Source organism: Desmodus rotundus, chromosome 1 (genome assembly GCF_022682495.2).
Source record: "Desmodus rotundus isolate HL8 chromosome 1, HLdesRot8A.1, whole genome shotgun sequence".
Classification (NCBI taxonomy): Eukaryota; Metazoa; Chordata; class Mammalia; order Chiroptera; family Phyllostomidae; genus Desmodus; species Desmodus rotundus.
Genome location: NC_071387.1, coordinates 99,399,273 through 99,417,088, shown reverse-complemented (window position 1 = coordinate 99,417,088; position 17,816 = coordinate 99,399,273). Strand labels below are relative to the sequence as shown.

Here is a 17,816-nt window from a genome sequence, read left to right as displayed (position 1 = left end):
CGTGGCAGATTGGAGTCTAATTGGCTCTGTGCATCCGTCGCTCACAGGTTTAATGGCCTTTCGAAAAGGGAAGACCGCCCCCAAAAGAAATGCCATGGTGCTACTGGTGAAATCCAGAAGAGTAGAGAGCGCAGCGTATCAGCGGTGGGGGCAGATACTGTGGTAGGATTATCCAATCGCAGAGGTGGGGCAGTTTCTATAAAAGCTTGAACCTCACATGTTTTCGTTCTTTCGGGGTCAAGCACAAGACTGAAGATTTCTTGTTTTTGGGACTCCGTTTGTCAAGCCCGGAGAGGAGCTGGGCACCGAGTGAAGCCGAGGGTGTCGCCCAAACCCACAGGCCGGCGTAGCCCTGGGGTCCAGCCTCGGCCTGAGCTCCACCTTTGTCCTCACCGTTGTACACGTTTCTTGCCCAACCTCCAGCCACCCAGTTCCGTCGGGGAAGTCCGAACCTCCAGACCTACAGCGCCCTACAGGTAAGACTGGGCCAAACCTGGCCTCCCCGGCGCCGCTCTGAGCCTGTGATGAGTTGCTTTAATTTCTGACACCTCGTATGAAAACTGCATGTGCAGTCTGATTATTTTTGCAAGACTGAGGCTTAAGGGTGCCCCCCGCCATTGGCGGGTGGGTCTGGGGGTAAAAACAAATGAGGACAGGGGGCTTCTGTGTATATAGCTGTACTGTCTGCCTTTCAGAACCGTTGGTGATCTGGTTGGAGACCTTGAATGTAAATCAACGTCAATCAGGCCAGGGACCTGGTGGTAAGTCTGGAGTATACTGTCCATATCGACAATATTTGAAGTGCTTAGCAATAAATCAAAGGTGGTAAGAATTTATTAAAGTGTAAGAGTCTTTATTTTCACACCATAGGAGTCCATGGGAGGACTGGCTCATCCCTGGGCAGCCTCGGGAAGGAATATAAGCATAAAAATGGAAGTTCGTCCTTCCCACCTGCTGAGACAACCTCCGTTTTGCTTATAAGGCCAAAAAAAAAAAAAGCATTCTTTATGCCTTTGCCCTGGGGTGGGTCATGAAATCTTAATTCCTCGCTAACATGATTCATTGGCCCTGAGTGCTTTCTTGTATCTTTGGAGGGAAGTCGAGTTGACTGCCCAGGTTCCCATGTGCTCCTTGGACAGCGTCGTGGTCCAGGCAGCCCTGCTCTGATCTCTTTGCCAACGTGGCTACAAAGGGGTGCCACCCTCTTGGTGTTGAAGTCAGGACCTGGGCTTGCCGAGAGAGCTCTAAAAGGTGATTTCAACGGACAACACGGGCACTCCAGAAAATACAATTTTATTCACTAGGACTGAAAACAAAGGCTCTCAATCAAAAGACTTGAAGATTTTAGTACAAGATGTAGTGCATGACCAGCCCCCTTGGCTTGACCTCGCCAAATACAGGCCTCAACTGTGGGCAAGTAGTGCCCAATACCATGGCCTGCCGAGATGGTACCCTGGTCAACAGGCAACAGCTGGTGGTCCTAGTTTACCTGACATTTCTGTAATCTACCACATGCTATTACTTGTGTTACAAAGCCAGTGTCTTGGCATCCTCCAAGGGAAATTGAGAAGAAGACCCTGTTGATGGAACCAGAGCACTCTAGTATGGGCTGGGAGTACATGCCCCACCCCTGGTCCTTGGCACAAACGCATGTGGTTCTCAGTGAAGCCCTCAGCTTGGAGCATGGGCAGCTGAAGACATGGCTTTTTAAGGGGTTAGGGACTGCTGCCTAAACTCAAAGCTGAGTTCTGTCCAGGAGGGGGCAGCAGAGAGCACCAAGGTTCCCTGCTTAGTGTACCCCTTCTTACAGTTGGCTTTTCTGTGAGGGCCTTGGCTATGCCTGCACACCCGGTAGCTCAAGGCCATACAGATTGCCACCCAGACAAGGGAAGGTGTAGGCTTAGCCTGAGAGTCCTGGAAAACCTGGGATTGACCATTGGGTGACAAGTCACAGGGCCCTGTAGACCAGCTTTCCAGGGGTTGGGCTGAGCCTGGGCCTCCCAGCAGGATGCCCAGAGGCTGTACCCAGCCAGGTTCAGGGTCTGCAGCAGGAGGCACTGCGGCCCTCCCTCCTGACATAGTCGTGCAGCTGGAAGTGGAGCTCGCTGGGGGCCTTCATGGAGCGCTGCTTCAACTCCCTGTGGGACAGGGGCAACCATGGAACAAGTGGCCTGTGCCCCCAATAAGGGGATTCAGACCCTAGATCTGAATCTGGCGGCCTTCCCGGTGACTGCCAGGACTTACTTTGCTATGGCTATGAAGGCCAAATCCACGTTGAGGCCCATCTTGGCACTGGTCTCCATGAAAGGCAGCCCATACTCCTGCAAACAGCTGCTACTAGCCAGGAGACATCCTGGTGGGGACAGCCCAGGCCCTACAGCCCCCGGGGGGGGGTACCCCCCTAGCCACCCACCTCACCCAGACTCACCTTGGCCAGTTTCTCCCCATCCTCCCTCTTCACCACACGTTCCTGGGCAGAGTCCACCTGGCACAGGGGTCTTGGTGAGAACTGGCCTGGGGCCGACCCCCCGCGGAGCTGGGGGAAAGGACAGGGGCAGCGCCCACCTTGTTCCCCAGTAGCATGAGCACCACGCCGTGCTGGGCGTACTCCCGGATCTCTGCCAGCCAGGCCTGTCATGGGAGAGCTGAGACCAGGCTGGTGTTCCCCACACTCCTTCCCTATCCGGGCCATACCCTGCACACTGCCTCTAACAGGAAAGGCCCAGAATTGACCAGTGTGCCATGCTGAGGTACCCCTGACAAGTGTCAAGGTGTTGGTTGGGCTAATGGAGCTGGAAGGTTACCCAGGCCATCTTCAGCTCAATGTGGGCCACCAAAAGCCCAGGGGGGCCCTCTTTTCCCCTCCCTGCTCTCAGCAGGGTCCTCAGACCCTGAGGCGATCTGCCTGAGGGAGGTTGGGGTTCGGCTCAGGCCCCATCATGGCCCATCGCTGCCACCACCCCACTCACCTGCCCAGAAGGAAGCCACTGACCTGGATGTTGTCAAAGGAAGCTTTGTTGGTGACATCATAGAGCAGTAGCAGCGCTGGGGGCAGAGGGCCAGTGAGGACACCTCCAGTCACCCACAACCCTTCTCTGAGCAGAAGCCTAGGGAACAGGGCACCCACAGACAAAGACCACAACCCCAACTCCCTGGGCTGGGACACCGTCCGTGAGCTCACCGTGTGCATCACGATAGTAGGCATGGGTGACACTGCGGAACCTCTCCTGGCCAGCCGTGTCCCAGATCTGCAATGACAGACACAGGCCAGTGGTCAAGGCTACCCCGTCCCTCCCAGGTGCCCTCAACTCACCCTTCCCCTGTTGCCTCACCTGCAACTTCACCTTCATGCCGTCCACGTCCAATACTTTGTTCTGAAACACAATCAGCCAGCTCCGGCAATGAGCCCAGTGCCATGTCCTGGCAGGGGCCTTCAGCTGGGGGTGGGGGGCGGGTGGGGGGGAGTGCAGGGTGGGAGAGGCAGGCAGTGCCAGGCCAGGACTGGGCCTGAAATTGATGATCCCCTGGTATGCCTCTGAATTCAATCTTAACCTGTTGGTCCCTCAGTTGGCCGAGCTCTGCCCCCAACACCCACCTCCTGATTAACCTTACCTCCTAACTGGAGGTAACACTTCTTGAACCCAAGTCTTGGTATCAACCCAGCTCTCCCGTGTGCCTTTGGTGAGCCCCTCTTGATGGCGCATGCCCAGGGGGCACCCAGGCCTCTCTCCCGCTCAGATGGATGTAGTGGTGGACTTGCAGGCTGCTGCCCTCCATGGCTATGAGCGTCTAATTCTGGGCCAGGTGGTTCTTCCCCTGCCCACCCTGCCGGCCTGGCACACTGCCACACCAGTTGCACTGCCCCTTGCTACCACCCACCCGTCGGTCACCGAATCCAGTTGCTCTGGCCCTCCCCCAGCACCTCTCAAGCCCAGCCCCTTCACCCTAGCCTGCCTCCTATTCCTGGCACCCACCAATCCAGCCTTACCCCACACCTCTTTCCCCTGTACTCTTCCCCAGTGTAGACCCCAGCCCCCTTACCAGCCACTGGCATCTCTCAGCTCTGACACGCTGCTCCTTTTGCTTGGAGCCATTTGTATAACATTTGAAGTCACCCACCATGTGACTCCAGGTCCATTACTAATGCTCTGTGCCTCAGTTTCTCCATCCACAAATGGAGATAACAAGACTGCCCATCACATGGCTGCTCCAATGACTTGAGCTACTATGTGCAAAGCACTGAGAACCATGTCTGGCCCAGAGTGAGGGCTAAGAGCATTTGTTGGCATTTAAAAGCTGCTCTCCGCAGGGGATGGCAGTTCCCTGAGGAGAGGGCCCAGTGCAGTAAGTGGAGCGCAGAATTGCCTTGTACACAGTGGGTGCTCACCTTGTGTTTGCTGCCTGGCGATGCTCTCTAGCCAGCTCTGAAGGGAGTGGCCCAACCCTGGTTTCCATCTACCAGGTGGGGATGGGGGGTAGGTGGAATGTCACTGTCTCCCTTTTCCCAAGCTCTTGCTGTCAGGGTGCTTCTGGATCTCCAGGGAACCAAGCCCAGCCATCTGCCAGGCTGGAAGTACACCCCGCCTTTCCTGCCGCCTGGAACAGGGGTATAAACCAACCACCTCACCTCCCTCACCACCTGCCCAAGAACCGACAGGGAGGTGAGACGGGGGGTGGGGGGGGAAGCAGAGCTAGAACAGGCAAAAGACCACCTGCCCTGGCCTACACAGCCCCCTTCTGGCACCTGAACCCTTAAACTCCCTTTCAGAGGACTTGAGGGGATCTGGTCCCCCCACACAGGGTAGAGAATGGCTCCCAGGCTGGAGGGAGCCCCTTTTCCTGTCTCCAGAGTAGGCCTTCCTCCCAGCCTCTAAGGAACTGTGTCTAATTAAAGGGTGAGAAAAATGCAAATTCAGGATTTGCAGAGAACACACCAGCAACTAAGCAGCACCACAGCACTGGTACGTGGGATCTAGACTCACGGGCAGAGGTGGGGGCTCTGGTGCTGGAGCCCTGCATGCCCGAAGCCGTGGCCCCTATCATTTCCTACTGACCCCATAAACTGCTTGAGGTGCTGGAAGGTCTTGGGAGTCAAGAGTCCAGGGGCACCCCAGAAGAACCCCAGGACATAGCCCTCCAGCTGGGGGCTGGTTATGGGCTTTTGGCAGGGGAGAGTAGCTGAGTAGGAGCATTTCCCATGAGCCTCCTCACCCAAGGCTGGGACCTTTCCCCCAAGCAAGCCCCTGGTCTCTAGGTAACACCCTTTCTCCAGCTGCTGGATGGGGTGTGGGCTCAAGAGCCATAGCCATCTATCTTGTAGTTCCTGGTGGCCTGCCTGGCACCTCGGGGTCCCCTATATACAGTGGGACAGTGATGCTGGCCTCCCAAGTGGACCTGGGCCTTGAGTTGCCGCTGATGGCCCTGGGGGAACCAGTGACCACTTACCCAGAGTCACAGGATAGAGCCCCAGGGTTGTTATACTGACCCCAGTATAACATCTGGGGTACCATCTCTACTTCAGTCAGAAGCAGCCACCATCTGTCTCCAGGACCCTTGGGGTGTCAAGAGGCAGGCAGCTTGATGGTTAAAGCATCTCACCTCAACCACCCTGACTCTTGGACTCAGGGGTCCCTACAGGAGCTCCACCTTGTGAGCCTGTCAGTGCCATGGTGTAATGGAGAACCAGCTGCCACGGGTGTTGTGAGAACTCAATGAGCTGGTGTTAGGGGCCCAGGATGTCAACCTCCACTCTTACCCGAAAGTCGATGCCCACAGTGGAGATGAAGGTTCCTGCCAGGAAAGCTCCATCCTTGAAGCGCACAAGCAGGCAGGTCTTCCCCACGCCAGAGTCCCCCACCAGCATGACCTGGGGTGAGAAGGAGGAACAGTGAGGGCTGGGGTGCTGGCCCACTTAGAGGGGTGTCTGGTCTTCCCTGAGCTGGCCTGGTCAGAGAGGGGCTGTGGGTGAGGAGGAGGAGTGGAGGGAGGCACCCCAGGCCCACAGGTGGACTCCAGGACTTGGGTTCAGGACTGCCGGAGACACAGCAGCTATGATCCCAGCTGGCCTGCACCTCCAGCTTCTGCCTCTACAGGTTTCTGTCCCCTCTCTCCCCAACAGATGCCCATCTCAATCAATGGGGAGTAAGGGCAGCTGCCTGCATCCAGGGCTTTACCTACCCCCCACCCCCAGGTCCTGGACAGCATACTTGATCTAGAAGGGGAGCATCTGGGGCTTGGTGCGGAGCAGAACCAGGGGGTTGGCAACTAGGGACTTCCTAGGAGGCCTGTAGGGGCCTCTAAGCCAGAGAGCTTCCAATCCAGCCAGATACAGAAGGAATGTCCCACATAAGGGTCAGATTTTGTCAGGAGAAGGGACCCAAGATAGGTCCGTGGGCAGGGAGGGGCAGCCAGGCCTAACCCCTCCTCCACCCTTCCACAGCCTGCTGCCAAAGCCTCCAGAACCCAAAGACCGTCCTGCCAAGCCCCTACAATTTCACAAGTTTCTGCCTTGGCCTGGAGGAGGCTCCCGTGCTCCACACCACTGGCAAACTTCTTCTTAGTCTCCCTGCCCTCTAGAAAGGAGGAGATCCTCAGACCCTGGGGTTGGGGGAAAGCAGCATATGGGAAATGTTGAGACTGGGGCCACAGCGAGGGCGGAGGCATTTTGGGAGCGGGAAGAGAGACCTGGCTCTGACTTCCGCAGGGCCCCTTATCCTGCTCTGCCATGGGGGGGGGGGGGGCGGGTAGGGTAGGGGGCAGGCCTGTGTGGTATCCCAAACCCAAGTCTCACAGCTGTGTGTGTGTGTGTGTGTATGTGTGCGCGCGTTCGCTCGCGCTCGCGTGCTACGCTGTGCCAGCTGCTCCAGCCAGTTCCGCGCCAAGGGTTTGCAGGGTCCTGCACCCCTGCCCCGGACCCCCCCCCCCCATCGGCTCCTGCCAGGTGCCACTTGCTGCGCTCACATGGTGGGGGTGGGGTGGGTACCCGGCTCACCTTGAAGGCTACGTCGTAGAAGTCACCACGACCGCCAAGCGAGGGCCGACCAGGTTGTGGGGGCCCGTTGGGCAGAGCCTCGGAGCGGGGACACGCAGTCCCGGGGCCTGCGGGCCAGGACCCATTGGCGGTGGGCAACACTGAGGCAGCGGGAGCGCTGGCCTCCTTGCTCCTGGGACTCTTCTTCCTGGACATGGCAGGCGGGGAGGGCAGTCTGTGAGCTCCCACAGCAGCCACCTCACACGCACAGCTGGGCGCCCTGCTCTCTGCTCACTCGGAGCTCCACTGGGACCCAAACCGTCGTGCGGCGTTGGCAGCAGCAGCATCCTGGGGCTCCCGGCTCTCCACAGCCCCACCCCCGCCGCCCCACAGCCCGCAGCCACTCAGCCCCCGGCTTCCCTCCGCAGCCACCAATGGCTGCGCTGAGGCGGGGCCATGCAAATAAGCCCGCCGCCCAGGAGACAGGGTCCGAAGACCCCTGCACAGCCCAGGGTGGGCAGGTTAGTGCCCCTCTGCCTGATGGGCACAGTCCCGTGGCCACCTCCTGGCCTATGTTGGAGTGTGGGGCGCTAGGTCTGGGTGAGGGAGCACCTGAAATCCTGCCGTCCTCTGCGCGCTGTGCCTTACTAAGCCCCGCGCTGCCTCTTGCCCAGTGACCCCCACTGGACCATTTCTGGGTCTGGGACAAGGGGAGTGCTCTGAAGTAGGGGGCGCTGAGGCAGTGGGACTACAAGGGGGTGCAGGCACCCTGGGATTCTGTCTCTTTTTAGCCAGAGATGCCACCTGGACTGTTGCAGGGCCCCCCCTCTCCTCCAGGGCAGCCGAGTCCAGGAACTCTGGCTTGCCAAACAAACTCAGATGAACCCAGGGCTGAGACTCAGCAGACAGCTGGTTATCAGAGACAGGACTTAGCAGGCACCGCTGAGCATCAGGGCTGAGCTGGCAGGAGCTCTCCCCCACAGCTCCTACCTGCTAGGCTGAAGTCTAGTGAAAAGGGAAGTTGGCTCCCCCACAGCCAGCAGCAGGCTCTCTGCTTTCAAGCATCTGGTTGGTGAAGGGAGTGGGAGGCCTCTCCCCCAGGCAGTGGCTGGCTCTTGGACTTCCAGCACCATGTTCCACACTGGTCCTTGGCAGACCCCTCTACAGGGCCTGATACGTCCCCCCCAACTAGGCCACCTGGGACTCTGTCCCAGAACCCCTACCTGAGATGCTCTGGGTTTTGAGAATGAGGCTGAGACTGTAATGGAATCCTGGGAGTGATAAACCAAGATGCTCCTCTTTTGGGGTTTGGGGGTGGTAGGTGCAGACAAAAGGGCAGCACCCCTGGGATCAGTCTCTGCTCCATATTCTTCTGGGAGCTGGAGGGATGGCTTTGCTCCCCGCCCTCCCAGATGTGACAGGCCCTTCAGAGGCCTGAGCCTGGACAGCTGGCAGTGCCCAGAGCTCGAGTAATTATACTGGGAAGGTGTTCCACACGTTCTAGACTCAGAGGTCTGGAAAAGCACAGATGGGGGGATGCTGCCCAGCAGAGCAGGTCCTCGAGAGGACCTGGCGGGGACCCGCACGGGGAAGGCTGTGGAAAGCTGCCTTTCATTCAGCACCGTCATGTGCCTGGCACATGTCGTCTTCAAAACTGTCCCATGAGGTGCGTGCTGCTATGACCCTCAGTGTTCACCTGGGAAAACCGAGGCCCAGAGAAGGGAAGGGAGCTATCCAAGATCACCAGGCTAGGAAGTGGCGGAGCCTGGATTTGCACCTGGGAACTCTGGCTCCAGAAGGCATGAACTGCCTCATGGCAGGGTGGGCCCTGTCAGAGCTGGGATACAAACCTGAGGAAGCCCCTAGCCTCCTTTATTGTCTCGTTCCTCTGGATCCCCACTTTTTCCAGGCCAATGAATGACCAGGTGTGAGGGGAGTGGGACCTGGGGTGGGTTTGTTGGGCTTCCACTCCTGTGGCCCTAGGTATTCCTGGTATCCCACCCCTCACAGCTCAACTTCAGGGGGGCTGGCCCAGGGTCCTACACAGTGGGCTCCCTACCTCCTGCTGCCAGCCACTGCTCAGAGCATCCCTAGGGCATGGAGCCACTGTGGCGTTTGGGTGCCCTACGAGTGGGGACTACAGGTAGGAAAGCCTGAGTCAGGGGAAGGGGGAGCTAGTGCTGATGGGGTGACCAGGAAGAGAGGAGGCAGGCGTGCTAGAGAGGGTAGGAGACCAGTAGGGGAGGGAAGCTGAGAGCAGCAGAGCAGAAAGGCTTGACCTTGCAACCTTTAAAATTAGGAGAATATATGTGAAACTCCAAGTCTCTGGTTTCTCTTGAAAAGAGGACATTCTGGGCCCCTGCATCACAGCACCCCGCTTGCCTTTCTTGCTCTGCAGCAGTCCTCCTAATCTTTGTGAAGGTAAGCCTTCTGGGGACAGGAAGTCTCTTGTCTTGGTCGCTGTCATAGCCCTGGCAGCTGACTCTGGGCCTCAATAAAGTTATTAAATTGGTGAAAGAAATATGAGTTAGAAACATGGGTCCCACACTTCAGGAGGACACATCATTGCTAACGAGGATTTAAGGCAGAATGTGCTTCAAAGTGCAATGATAAGACTGTGATTGCCCTGGCCCGTGTGGCTCAGTTGGTTGGAGTGTTGTCCCATACACCAAAAGGTTGTGGGTTTGATCCCTGGTCAGGGCGCCTGTGGGAGGTGGCCGATCAATGTTTCTCTTTCTCTCTATCTCAAATATATATATATATATTTAAAACAAGACTAGTGTGACCAAGGAGTAAGAGCAGGCTTTGTGGAGGAAGGGCTTTTCACTGGGCTTTGAGGTTGAGCAGCAGTCCTGGTGGAGGAAGGAAGCGAATATGTGCAGGCTCGGAGTGCCAGAAGGTGGGCACTTTGAACAGAAGAGGTCAAAGTGTGGTCCAGTTGCTTGGAGGAAATGGCAGGTAACCCAACTTGTAACATAGGAGGGGGACTAGAGTATAAGGCAAATGTAAACGGTTTGCCTATGAGCTTGGAGATTGTTCAGTGCGAAGTAGGGAGCCAGCGTGGTTTCTGAGCAGAGCCACAGAGGGCACTGCTACAGGAATACCGCAGAGTAGCAGAAAGGGGATGGGTGGTGCAGCCCATTGAAAAGGAGGTAAGCCTGAGGGGGTTGCAGTAACCCAATGGGAGGTCATAGGGGCAAAGGGGACCCCCAGGAGGGACAGAATCTGGAGGCCTGCAGGCGAGGCAAAGAAGAGTCGAGCCCACGGGGCGGAGACTGTGGAGTGTCTCCATGGGTTAGAGATGGCAAATTCTTTGCTAGTCCTCCCAGTCAGGGAGGAGGGTCTATGTTCCCCACCCTGGGGTCTGGACAGGAGCTGTGATTGCTTTGCTGGCAGAGGGGACCCTGTGTCCCTTTATGGACTCAGAAGTTACAGACTGGCAGCCCCTCCTTCCTGTCTCCTGGAACACTCATTTTTGGAACCCAGCTGCCATAAAGCCCCAACAGCCTCTTGGAGAAGCCCATGTGGAGAGGAACCCACTTGCCAGCCCTGTGAGTTAAGAAGGCATCCTGGCAGATTCCATGCAGCGCGGTTATGCCATCCCACTGAGCCCTGACCAAAATGCAGATTCGTGGGCATTTGGGGGATGTCTGTTATACAGCGATAGATAATAAGAACAGGCTGCCAGCCAGGGGAAGGAAAGTAGCCCATTGGGTGGGACAGGTCAGCAGGGCAGCCTTGGCTGGATCTGGGGATGCCCAGAATCTTGGGATCTTCAGATCTAGAGAGGAGAAGACCCTCTGCAGGCCAGGCCGGGTTCCTGTGGAGGGGCATGGAGTTGTGAGCCATGGGGCTAAACGGGGGGGTGGGGCAGGGGTGGCGAGGACCATGTCCCACTGGGGAGAGGAGCCTACAGCCCTCAACCCTGCTGACGTAAACTTGTCTCTGCTATTCAGGGGAGGGTCTACTTGTGTCCATGTTCCAGCAAAGAGATGGAGCTTCCTTTAGGCCTCACTCCTGGACCCCAAGCCCCAGCACCCTCTGGCCCTGATTTCTGGTTCCCTTATGTCCTGGGCCCCTAGCTGCTGTACTCCTTCTGGGTGTCTGACCCCTTGTCCTGGAGTGATATGTGCCATGCGTCCCGGATGCAACAACCCTCTAGGACCTGTGGTCTGGGGCCGTCTTCCTCTGGGTTCCCATTTTCCAAGCCCTCCTGCTTTACTCACACGATTCGCTCACCCACAGGACGTGGCCCTCAAGTCAGGCAGGCTCAGGAAGGAATGAGAGTCCTCCTCAACCTTCCAGTTAGGAGCCCCCTCTTTGGGCAGCCTTTTCTGGCTTCTCCCACTCCTACTTGTTCCATGGACACTCAGACTTGCTGTCCAGCGGTCTGCTGCGGGTGGGGATTATGCTGCTTCTGCACCAGCCTATGAGCTTCCTAAGGACAGTGTGGATCCTGCCTGCTCCTGCACCCACCAAGCACTGAATGGGGAGCTCTGCGACTGAGCAGGACAGAGCTAGGCTGGACTTCAGGGGTCTTTTAGCAAGGGAGATATTAAAAAGCCCCCAAAGTTTGTGTCCCCAGAGTGCCTTCCAAGAAATCGGTCCTACAGAATTCAGCTGTCTGAAATCTCAGGGAAAGGAACTCTGGCTGGGAACGGCATCAGGAGGTAGAGGCCCCGGCTGGCTCCTGACTTGCTATGTGACCCTGGGTATGTTGCATCCCCTCTCTGAGTCTGTTCCCCTCTCTGTGAAATGAGGGGGTGGAAGGAACTGATTTCTGAAGTTCCTTCCAGCTCAAACACCTTATGTTCTATGAAATCTGCATGAACGTTGCCATGGAGACGTCAGAGAAGAACTGCAGCGGTGCTAAATGTGACTTCCACCCCAAAGAGAGAAGAACCCAACACCCTGGAAGCAGCTGGTGTCAAAGGTGCGCTTCCCCACCACCCTCGACGCCCAGGTGCAGCCCTCTCACCTTGGTGGCACTGAGGCCGTTCCTGGCAGGTGGGAAGGTGGGGGTGTCCATCCCTGCCCGAACAAGGAAAGGACTGTTCCACGGAGGGCTGGAGCAGAGGGGGCAGATCCACCCTCTGCCGTCACTCCCCACAGCACCTCAGGTCCTCACACGTGAGTACTCTTGGCAGTTTCAGGATGAAAAATGTGCCAACCACAGAACAGGGGGTTAGGAGGGGCCCCGCTCTGCTCCAGACCCTGCGCCCAGGCCCCATGGCGGTGAGACCTCTGGGCTTGGGCAAAACAGAACCTGCCTCATGGCCCAGGCTCTCCAGGAAGCCTCTGAGTGCCATACCTGGTCTTTTTTTCTTTTTTTTAATTTACTGTCTGAATTTTAGAGAGAAAGGAAAAGAGAGAGAGAGAAAAGAACATTGATTTGTTGTTCCACTTATTTATGGACTCATTGGCTGATTCTTTAAAGATTTTAGTTATTTATTTTTAGAGAGAGGGAAGGGAGGAAGAAAGAGAAGGATTGATGTGTGAGAGATACATTGATCAGTTGCCTCTCACACGCCCTCAGCTGGGGACCTGGCCCGCAACCCAGGCATGTGCCCAGACTGGGAATTGAACCAGAGACCTTTTAGTTCGCAGGCTGGCACTCGATCCACTGAGCCACACCAGCCAGGGCCATACCTGGACTTATGGTGGTGGTGGGGCAGAGGTGTGGCATAAAGAAATAAAACAGACCCCTGTGTAGTCATGACAACCCCTAAAGTCTGAGCAATGGCTGCCTCTGGGTTAGACCAAGTGCTTCGCTTGCATTGTCTTTTCTTTTTCTAAATTATAATGTTTGCTGGCATGTCAACAATTAAAAGGTAAAGGAAGAATAAAAGTTCTCATCCTCCCCAGATCCTATCCTCCACAGGTAACCACTATTAGGTTTGGTAAGGGCACCTGTATCAGTTTCCTATTGCTGCTGTAACAAATTTCCACAAACAGTGGCACAAAACAACTCAAATTCCTTATCCCACACTTGGGAGGCCAGAAGTGTAAAATGAGTCTTATGGGGCTGACGTCAAGTTGTCAGCAAGGCTGGTGCCTTCTGAGGGCTCCAGGGGAGACTCCTTGACTCTCAGCTTCCGGCAGCTTTCAGCTCTCTTTGACTCGTGGCCACAGCACTCCAATTTTCATTTCCATAGTCACCCGGTCTTCTCTTCTTCTGCTCTCCAATCTCCCTTTTATCTCTGGCTGGTCTGGCTGGTGTGGCTCAGTGGATCAGCTGCCAGCCTGAGAACTGAAAGGTCACCAGCTCAATTCCCAGTCAGGGCATGTGCCTGGGTTGTGGGCCAGGTCCCCAGTGTGAGAGGCAACAGATTGCTGTATCTCTCACACATCAATATTTCTCTCTTTCTCTTTCCCTCCCTTCCCCCTCTTTAAAAATAAATAGACAAAATCTTTTAAAAAAAATCTTCCTTTTATAAGGACACTTGTGATTACACTTTAGCCCCCACCTGGATAACACCCTTTACCTCATGGCCATTAATTTAATCACAGCTGTAAGAACCCTCTTGCCATATAAAGTAACATTCACAGGTTATAGGGATTTGGACCCAGATATCTTTGGGACCCATTATTCAGCTTATGAGGTGACATTTGTGTTTCCGTTTTGGGATTTTGTTTGAAACAAGGATTCTGTGCCTGAGACAGAAATCACTGGGCTATGTTTTTTGGGTTTTTTTTTTAAATTGATTTTAGAGAAAGAGAGAGGAAGGGAGAGAGAAAGAGAAACAGATTTGTTGTTCCACTTATTTATGCATTCATTGGTTGATTATTGTATGTGCCCTGGCCAGGCATCAAACCTGCAACCTTGGTGTATCAGGAGGACACTAAGCAGCTGAGCTACCCAGCCAGGCTGGGCTATGTTTTGCACGTACTGTCTTTGTCCGGTTGGCTTAGGTATCCACTAAGTACATTGCATATGTATGCATAAATATACATAAAATACATTGAAATGTGACTGTTCTTTAAGAGTATAAATAAAATCACAATTATTTGGTCTTTCCACATTTGATAGGATTTGCCCATAAAAAAATCTGAATTCAGTATCTTTTCCTGGCATGGTTCTGATATGTTCTCAATTTCTTTCTTTATTATTGGTCTATTTGGGTTTTAAAAATTTTCTTGAGTCAGTTTTTATAGTTTTGTTTTAATATATAATGATTTTATCTAGATTTCAAAAGTTAGACAATTGAACATAATTTTCTCCTGTCATTTTAACTTTCTGTGAACAAAGCTTTGTTCTTGATCTTAACGTTCTGTACTTTATTTTTACCTCTCTCTTTCAGCCGCAATTGCCAGTGGGTTTTTTTTAAAAATCTTAATAGCCTTATATATTAAAAATAGCTCTTGATTTTATTAATCAAGTCTATCCTTTCTTTTAAAATGACTCATTTATGGTTAGTTTTCTAATTTCCTCCCTTCTACTTTGCTTTGGTTTATTTTATAGTTGTGTATCCAGAATGTTGACATGAAAGTTTATATACTAGTTTGATTTTTCATGCTTAATAATACAAAAGTGATGTTATAGTTTCTTTCCTTGTACATCTATTGCCTCCTACAGATTTAATAAAGGCCATGCTCATTACTATTCATTTCTATATAACCTGACTTGAATTTTGATTTTTTTTTGGTCCATTCTTTAAAAGAAGGCATTTTAGTTTTCACGTTGTTAGGTTTTTACAAATTAGCTTTATTGAGGCATCATTTATGTAAAATAACATATACCAACTTTAAATGTACAATTTGGTGAGTTTTGACAAGCATATAGTCATTTAAATATCATAATACTAATTATACGAAACTTTTTTTCAACCCCCAAATTCCCTCCTGTCCCTTTGCAGTAATTCCCTCCACCTATCTCCAGTTCCTGGCTACCACGCATCCGTTTTTTTTTTTTTGTCACTATAAATGGTTAGATATTTAAGAAACAGTTTTATTGAGGTCTGATTGATATCCAGTAAATGCACATATTTAAATCGTACAATATAAGTTTTGACATATGTAAATACCCATGAGACAATCGCTGTAAACAAGACAATGAAGATATCCATCACTTGCACATTTACCTTTCGATTACCAGCACTGCCAGGCTATCCAGCCTGGCACCAGGGTCCTCTGCAGACAGTTTTCTCCTCTGGTAGACAGCCCTGCGCTAGGGAGGGGTCAGCTGTGGGCGGGACTCAACATGCGGTGCTGTGAACAGGTGAATGGACCCAGAGCGCCTCTAGGGGGAGGTGTTGCCTAAGGCCACTTTCTTGCCTAATCATTTCCCCTGATCTAGCCAACATATTGTTACACAAAATAGAACTTGTTAACTGTACTGTTAACAAATTGCTTAAGCGGTTTTCAAGCGACGTGCCTCAACAGGCATACTGGTGTACTGCAAGAATTTTCAAAACATGCAAAAATGACGACCGCAAGCACAAGGATGGCTGTCCACGGGGAATGAATCAAGACTACACCTTTCTGGGGGGTCAGATCAGCAAATATGTGTGTGCACGCGTGTGCACGCTCTGCATAATTTTAGTAATTGGTCTGCATGCGCCATGAGATGAAAAGGTTGAAAAATCACTGCTCCATATCTGTACTGACTTTGAAAATTGCTTCATTATTACGATTCAAAGAAAAGTATAATAAGGTCTCCCACATCGATTTTGTCAATTTCTAATAGTTTAGCTTTGCATGTTGATTTCTATTTTTGAGAACACAATGGTTTATTGTGTATTCTACATAGATTGTACCTTTAAATTTTTATTTATTTAAATTTATTTTAATATTTTTAAAGATTTTATTTATTTATTTATCTTTAGAGGGAGGGGAAAGGAGGGAGCAAAACATCGATGTGTGAGAGAAACATCAGTTGGTCGCCTCTCACATGCCCCCAACCAGGGACCCGGCCTGTGCCCCTACTGGGAACCAAACTGGTGACCCTTCAGTTTGCAGGCTGGCACTCAATCCACTGAGCCACACCAACCAGGGCTTAGTGTGCTTTCTTATATGAGATCCTTGTTCTTTAATAAGGGACTTTAACTCATTTATGTTGTTTTATGATCATCCATGTGCTTGGCCTTATTTTGTGTGTTCTGATTAAAATACATTGTTTCCTTCCTTAATCCTTTCCTGGGCCAATCAAGTTTTCTTGTTTCTCCTCTTCCCAGTAGTTTTCCCCTTTATTTTATGCTAATAGTTATCATTAACTGTTAATAAAAACATTAAAATCTATATTTGATCAAGAATTAAGCATTTCTCCAATGTCTCCCTCCCTGAATCAAACAATGATCTTTGGCAAATTTTATTTTTTGTTTTACCACAAAGTCTGTTGAAATAGTCTAGCATTTCATTTCCAGATAATTTTCTTCTTTAAACATATATATATTTTCTATTTCAGCAACACTTTCCAAACCATTGCATTTATTCCACAACCACCTTAAACAATCCTTTAAACTTGATTACTCTCTTTTTCTCATTTTGCACTGCTGTTTCTCATGGGTATATCTTCCCTCATCTGGAGTCCTCGACTTTTACCAGTTTGTCATTTGACTGGATTTAAAAGCATGGGTCTGGAATGTAACCCCACTTTTGGCACTTACATACTGTGGAACATGGCACATTTCTTAACCTCTCTGTGCCTTAGTTACATCATTTAACTCAGGGACTAATAATAGTACCCACATCCTAGAATTGGGAAGACTCAATGGAGTAAGGCAACGAATGAATGGATGGGGAAACTAAGGATGTGTGTTTCCTTCCTCCTACCTCTCAAGAAGCTCTCACCCCTAATCTTCCTGGTTTCTGTGCCCAGTGGTGGAACAATTTTATTATTTCTTCATTATTTAAAAAACTGAGATGTAATTCACATACTATAAAATCCACCCTTTTAAGAGCACAATTCGGTCATTTTTAAAAGTACATTCACAGAGCTATACAACCATCACCACTAATTCCAGAACATCATCATCCCCAAAAGTACCGTGTAGCCAGACCCTGGCCGGTGTGGCTCAGCTGGTTGGAGCGGCTACCTGCAACCTAAGAGTTGCGGCTTCCATTCCCAGTCAGGGCACAAACTCGCGTTGCGGGTTCAATCTACAGTCTGGGCGCATATGAGAGGCAACCAATCAATGTTTCTATGTTTCTCCCTCTCCCTTCCTCTCCCTAAAAGCTACGGTAAGAACGCGGCGGCCAGCGAGCTTTCCGTGGCAGAAACCTGTGTTCTGACCAGGTGGGTGGCTGCGGGATGCTGCACTTCACTGGCCCAGGTGAGGCCCACTTTGGGTGTCACCTCCTTGACTGCGTGGGCTAGCAGTCAGTGACACCTCGCCGACGCTCTCACGGAACTCCAGGAGAGGACGCAATGTATATTTACCGTGCGCCAGGTTCTCGGGATACGGCGTAAATCGAGAGGGACAGAGGCGCTGCGAGTGAATTGAGCACACGTAGCAGGCTGTCTGAGACCTCCCTCCGTGGTGGTTATTGCTAGTGTTTTCCGTGTTGGGACTGTGGAGACTGGCCGGGGTTCGGTGCTGGGGGGCGCCGGAGGAGCGCTGGGAGGCGCGGATGCGACGGGGACCTGAGGCGAGCGTGCGGAGAAACTAGCGCGGAGAAAAGTTTGCAGCGAAGTGCGGGGTACCCTCAGAGCGCCCCGCCTATCGCGCCCCGCCTTGCAAGACCGCCACACTGCAAGAGCAAAGGGCGGAGCCACAATGCGCCTGCCTCCCCGAAGGACACCGTGGCGCAGGGGGCGGAGCCTGAGACGCCGCGCCCCCTTGCACAGGGGGCGGTACCTGAAGACGCCCCGCCTCGCTGTGCGGGGTGGAGGAGGAGCCAGTGGCGG

General features: G+C 52.7%; 1 protein-coding gene, 1 long non-coding RNA gene and 1 other non-coding gene across 7 annotated transcripts; 2 read left to right on the top strand and 1 right to left on the bottom strand.

Annotated features, from left to right (window-relative positions):
- Positions 1 to 25: 25 nt before the first annotated feature.
- On the top strand, positions 26 to 845 carry LOC139441048 (uncharacterized). Its single transcript, XR_011651450.1, has 3 exons — positions 26 to 162; positions 243 to 476; positions 696 to 845. It is a non-coding gene; the product is annotated as an uncharacterized lncRNA (long non-coding RNA).
- Positions 517 to 600, top strand: LOC112298518 (small nucleolar RNA SNORD60). The gene has a single exon (XR_002974157.1). It is a non-coding gene; the product is annotated as a small nucleolar RNA SNORD60 (small nucleolar RNA).
- A 432-nt stretch (positions 846 to 1,277) lies between the features above and the next one.
- Positions 1,278 to 7,326, bottom strand: RAB26 (RAB26, member RAS oncogene family). 5 transcript variants are annotated; one of them, XM_024553213.3, is made up of 9 exons: positions 6,992 to 7,326; positions 5,756 to 5,866; positions 3,333 to 3,374; positions 3,182 to 3,248; positions 2,993 to 3,045; positions 2,566 to 2,631; positions 2,429 to 2,485; positions 2,245 to 2,334; positions 1,278 to 2,138 (listed from the first exon to the last, which is right to left on the bottom strand). In XM_024553213.3, the coding sequence occupies exons 1-9, from the start codon at positions 7,184 to 7,186 to the stop codon at positions 1,857 to 1,859; spliced, it is 963 nt and encodes a 320-aa protein (XP_024408981.1). In that variant the 5' UTR covers positions 7,187 to 7,326; the 3' UTR covers positions 1,278 to 1,856. The 5 variants fall into 5 exon arrangements, with proteins under 5 accessions (XP_024408981.1, XP_024408985.1, XP_024408983.1 ...); XM_024553217.3 differs by lacking the exon at positions 6,992 to 7,326 and adding an exon at positions 4,388 to 4,596; XM_024553216.3 differs by having other exon boundaries at positions 1,899 to 2,138; positions 2,245 to 2,321.
- Between the last annotated feature and the right edge of the window lie 10,490 nt (positions 7,327 to 17,816).

Bases quoted from the DNA above. Each gene is read 5' to 3' on its own strand.
- RAB26 (XM_024553213.3), bottom strand. From the start codon at position 7,186: ATGTCCAGGAAGAAGAGTCCCAGGAGCAAGGAGGCCAGCGCTCCCGCT. The intron at 3,046-3,181 runs GTGAGCTCACGG...CTCTGCCCCCAG, and splicing joins CTACTATCGTGATGCACACG to CGCTGCTACTGCTCTATGAT. The intron at 2,632-2,992 runs GTCAGTGGCTTC...CTCCCATGACAG, and splicing joins CTTCCTTTGACAACATCCAG to GCCTGGCTGGCAGAGATCCG.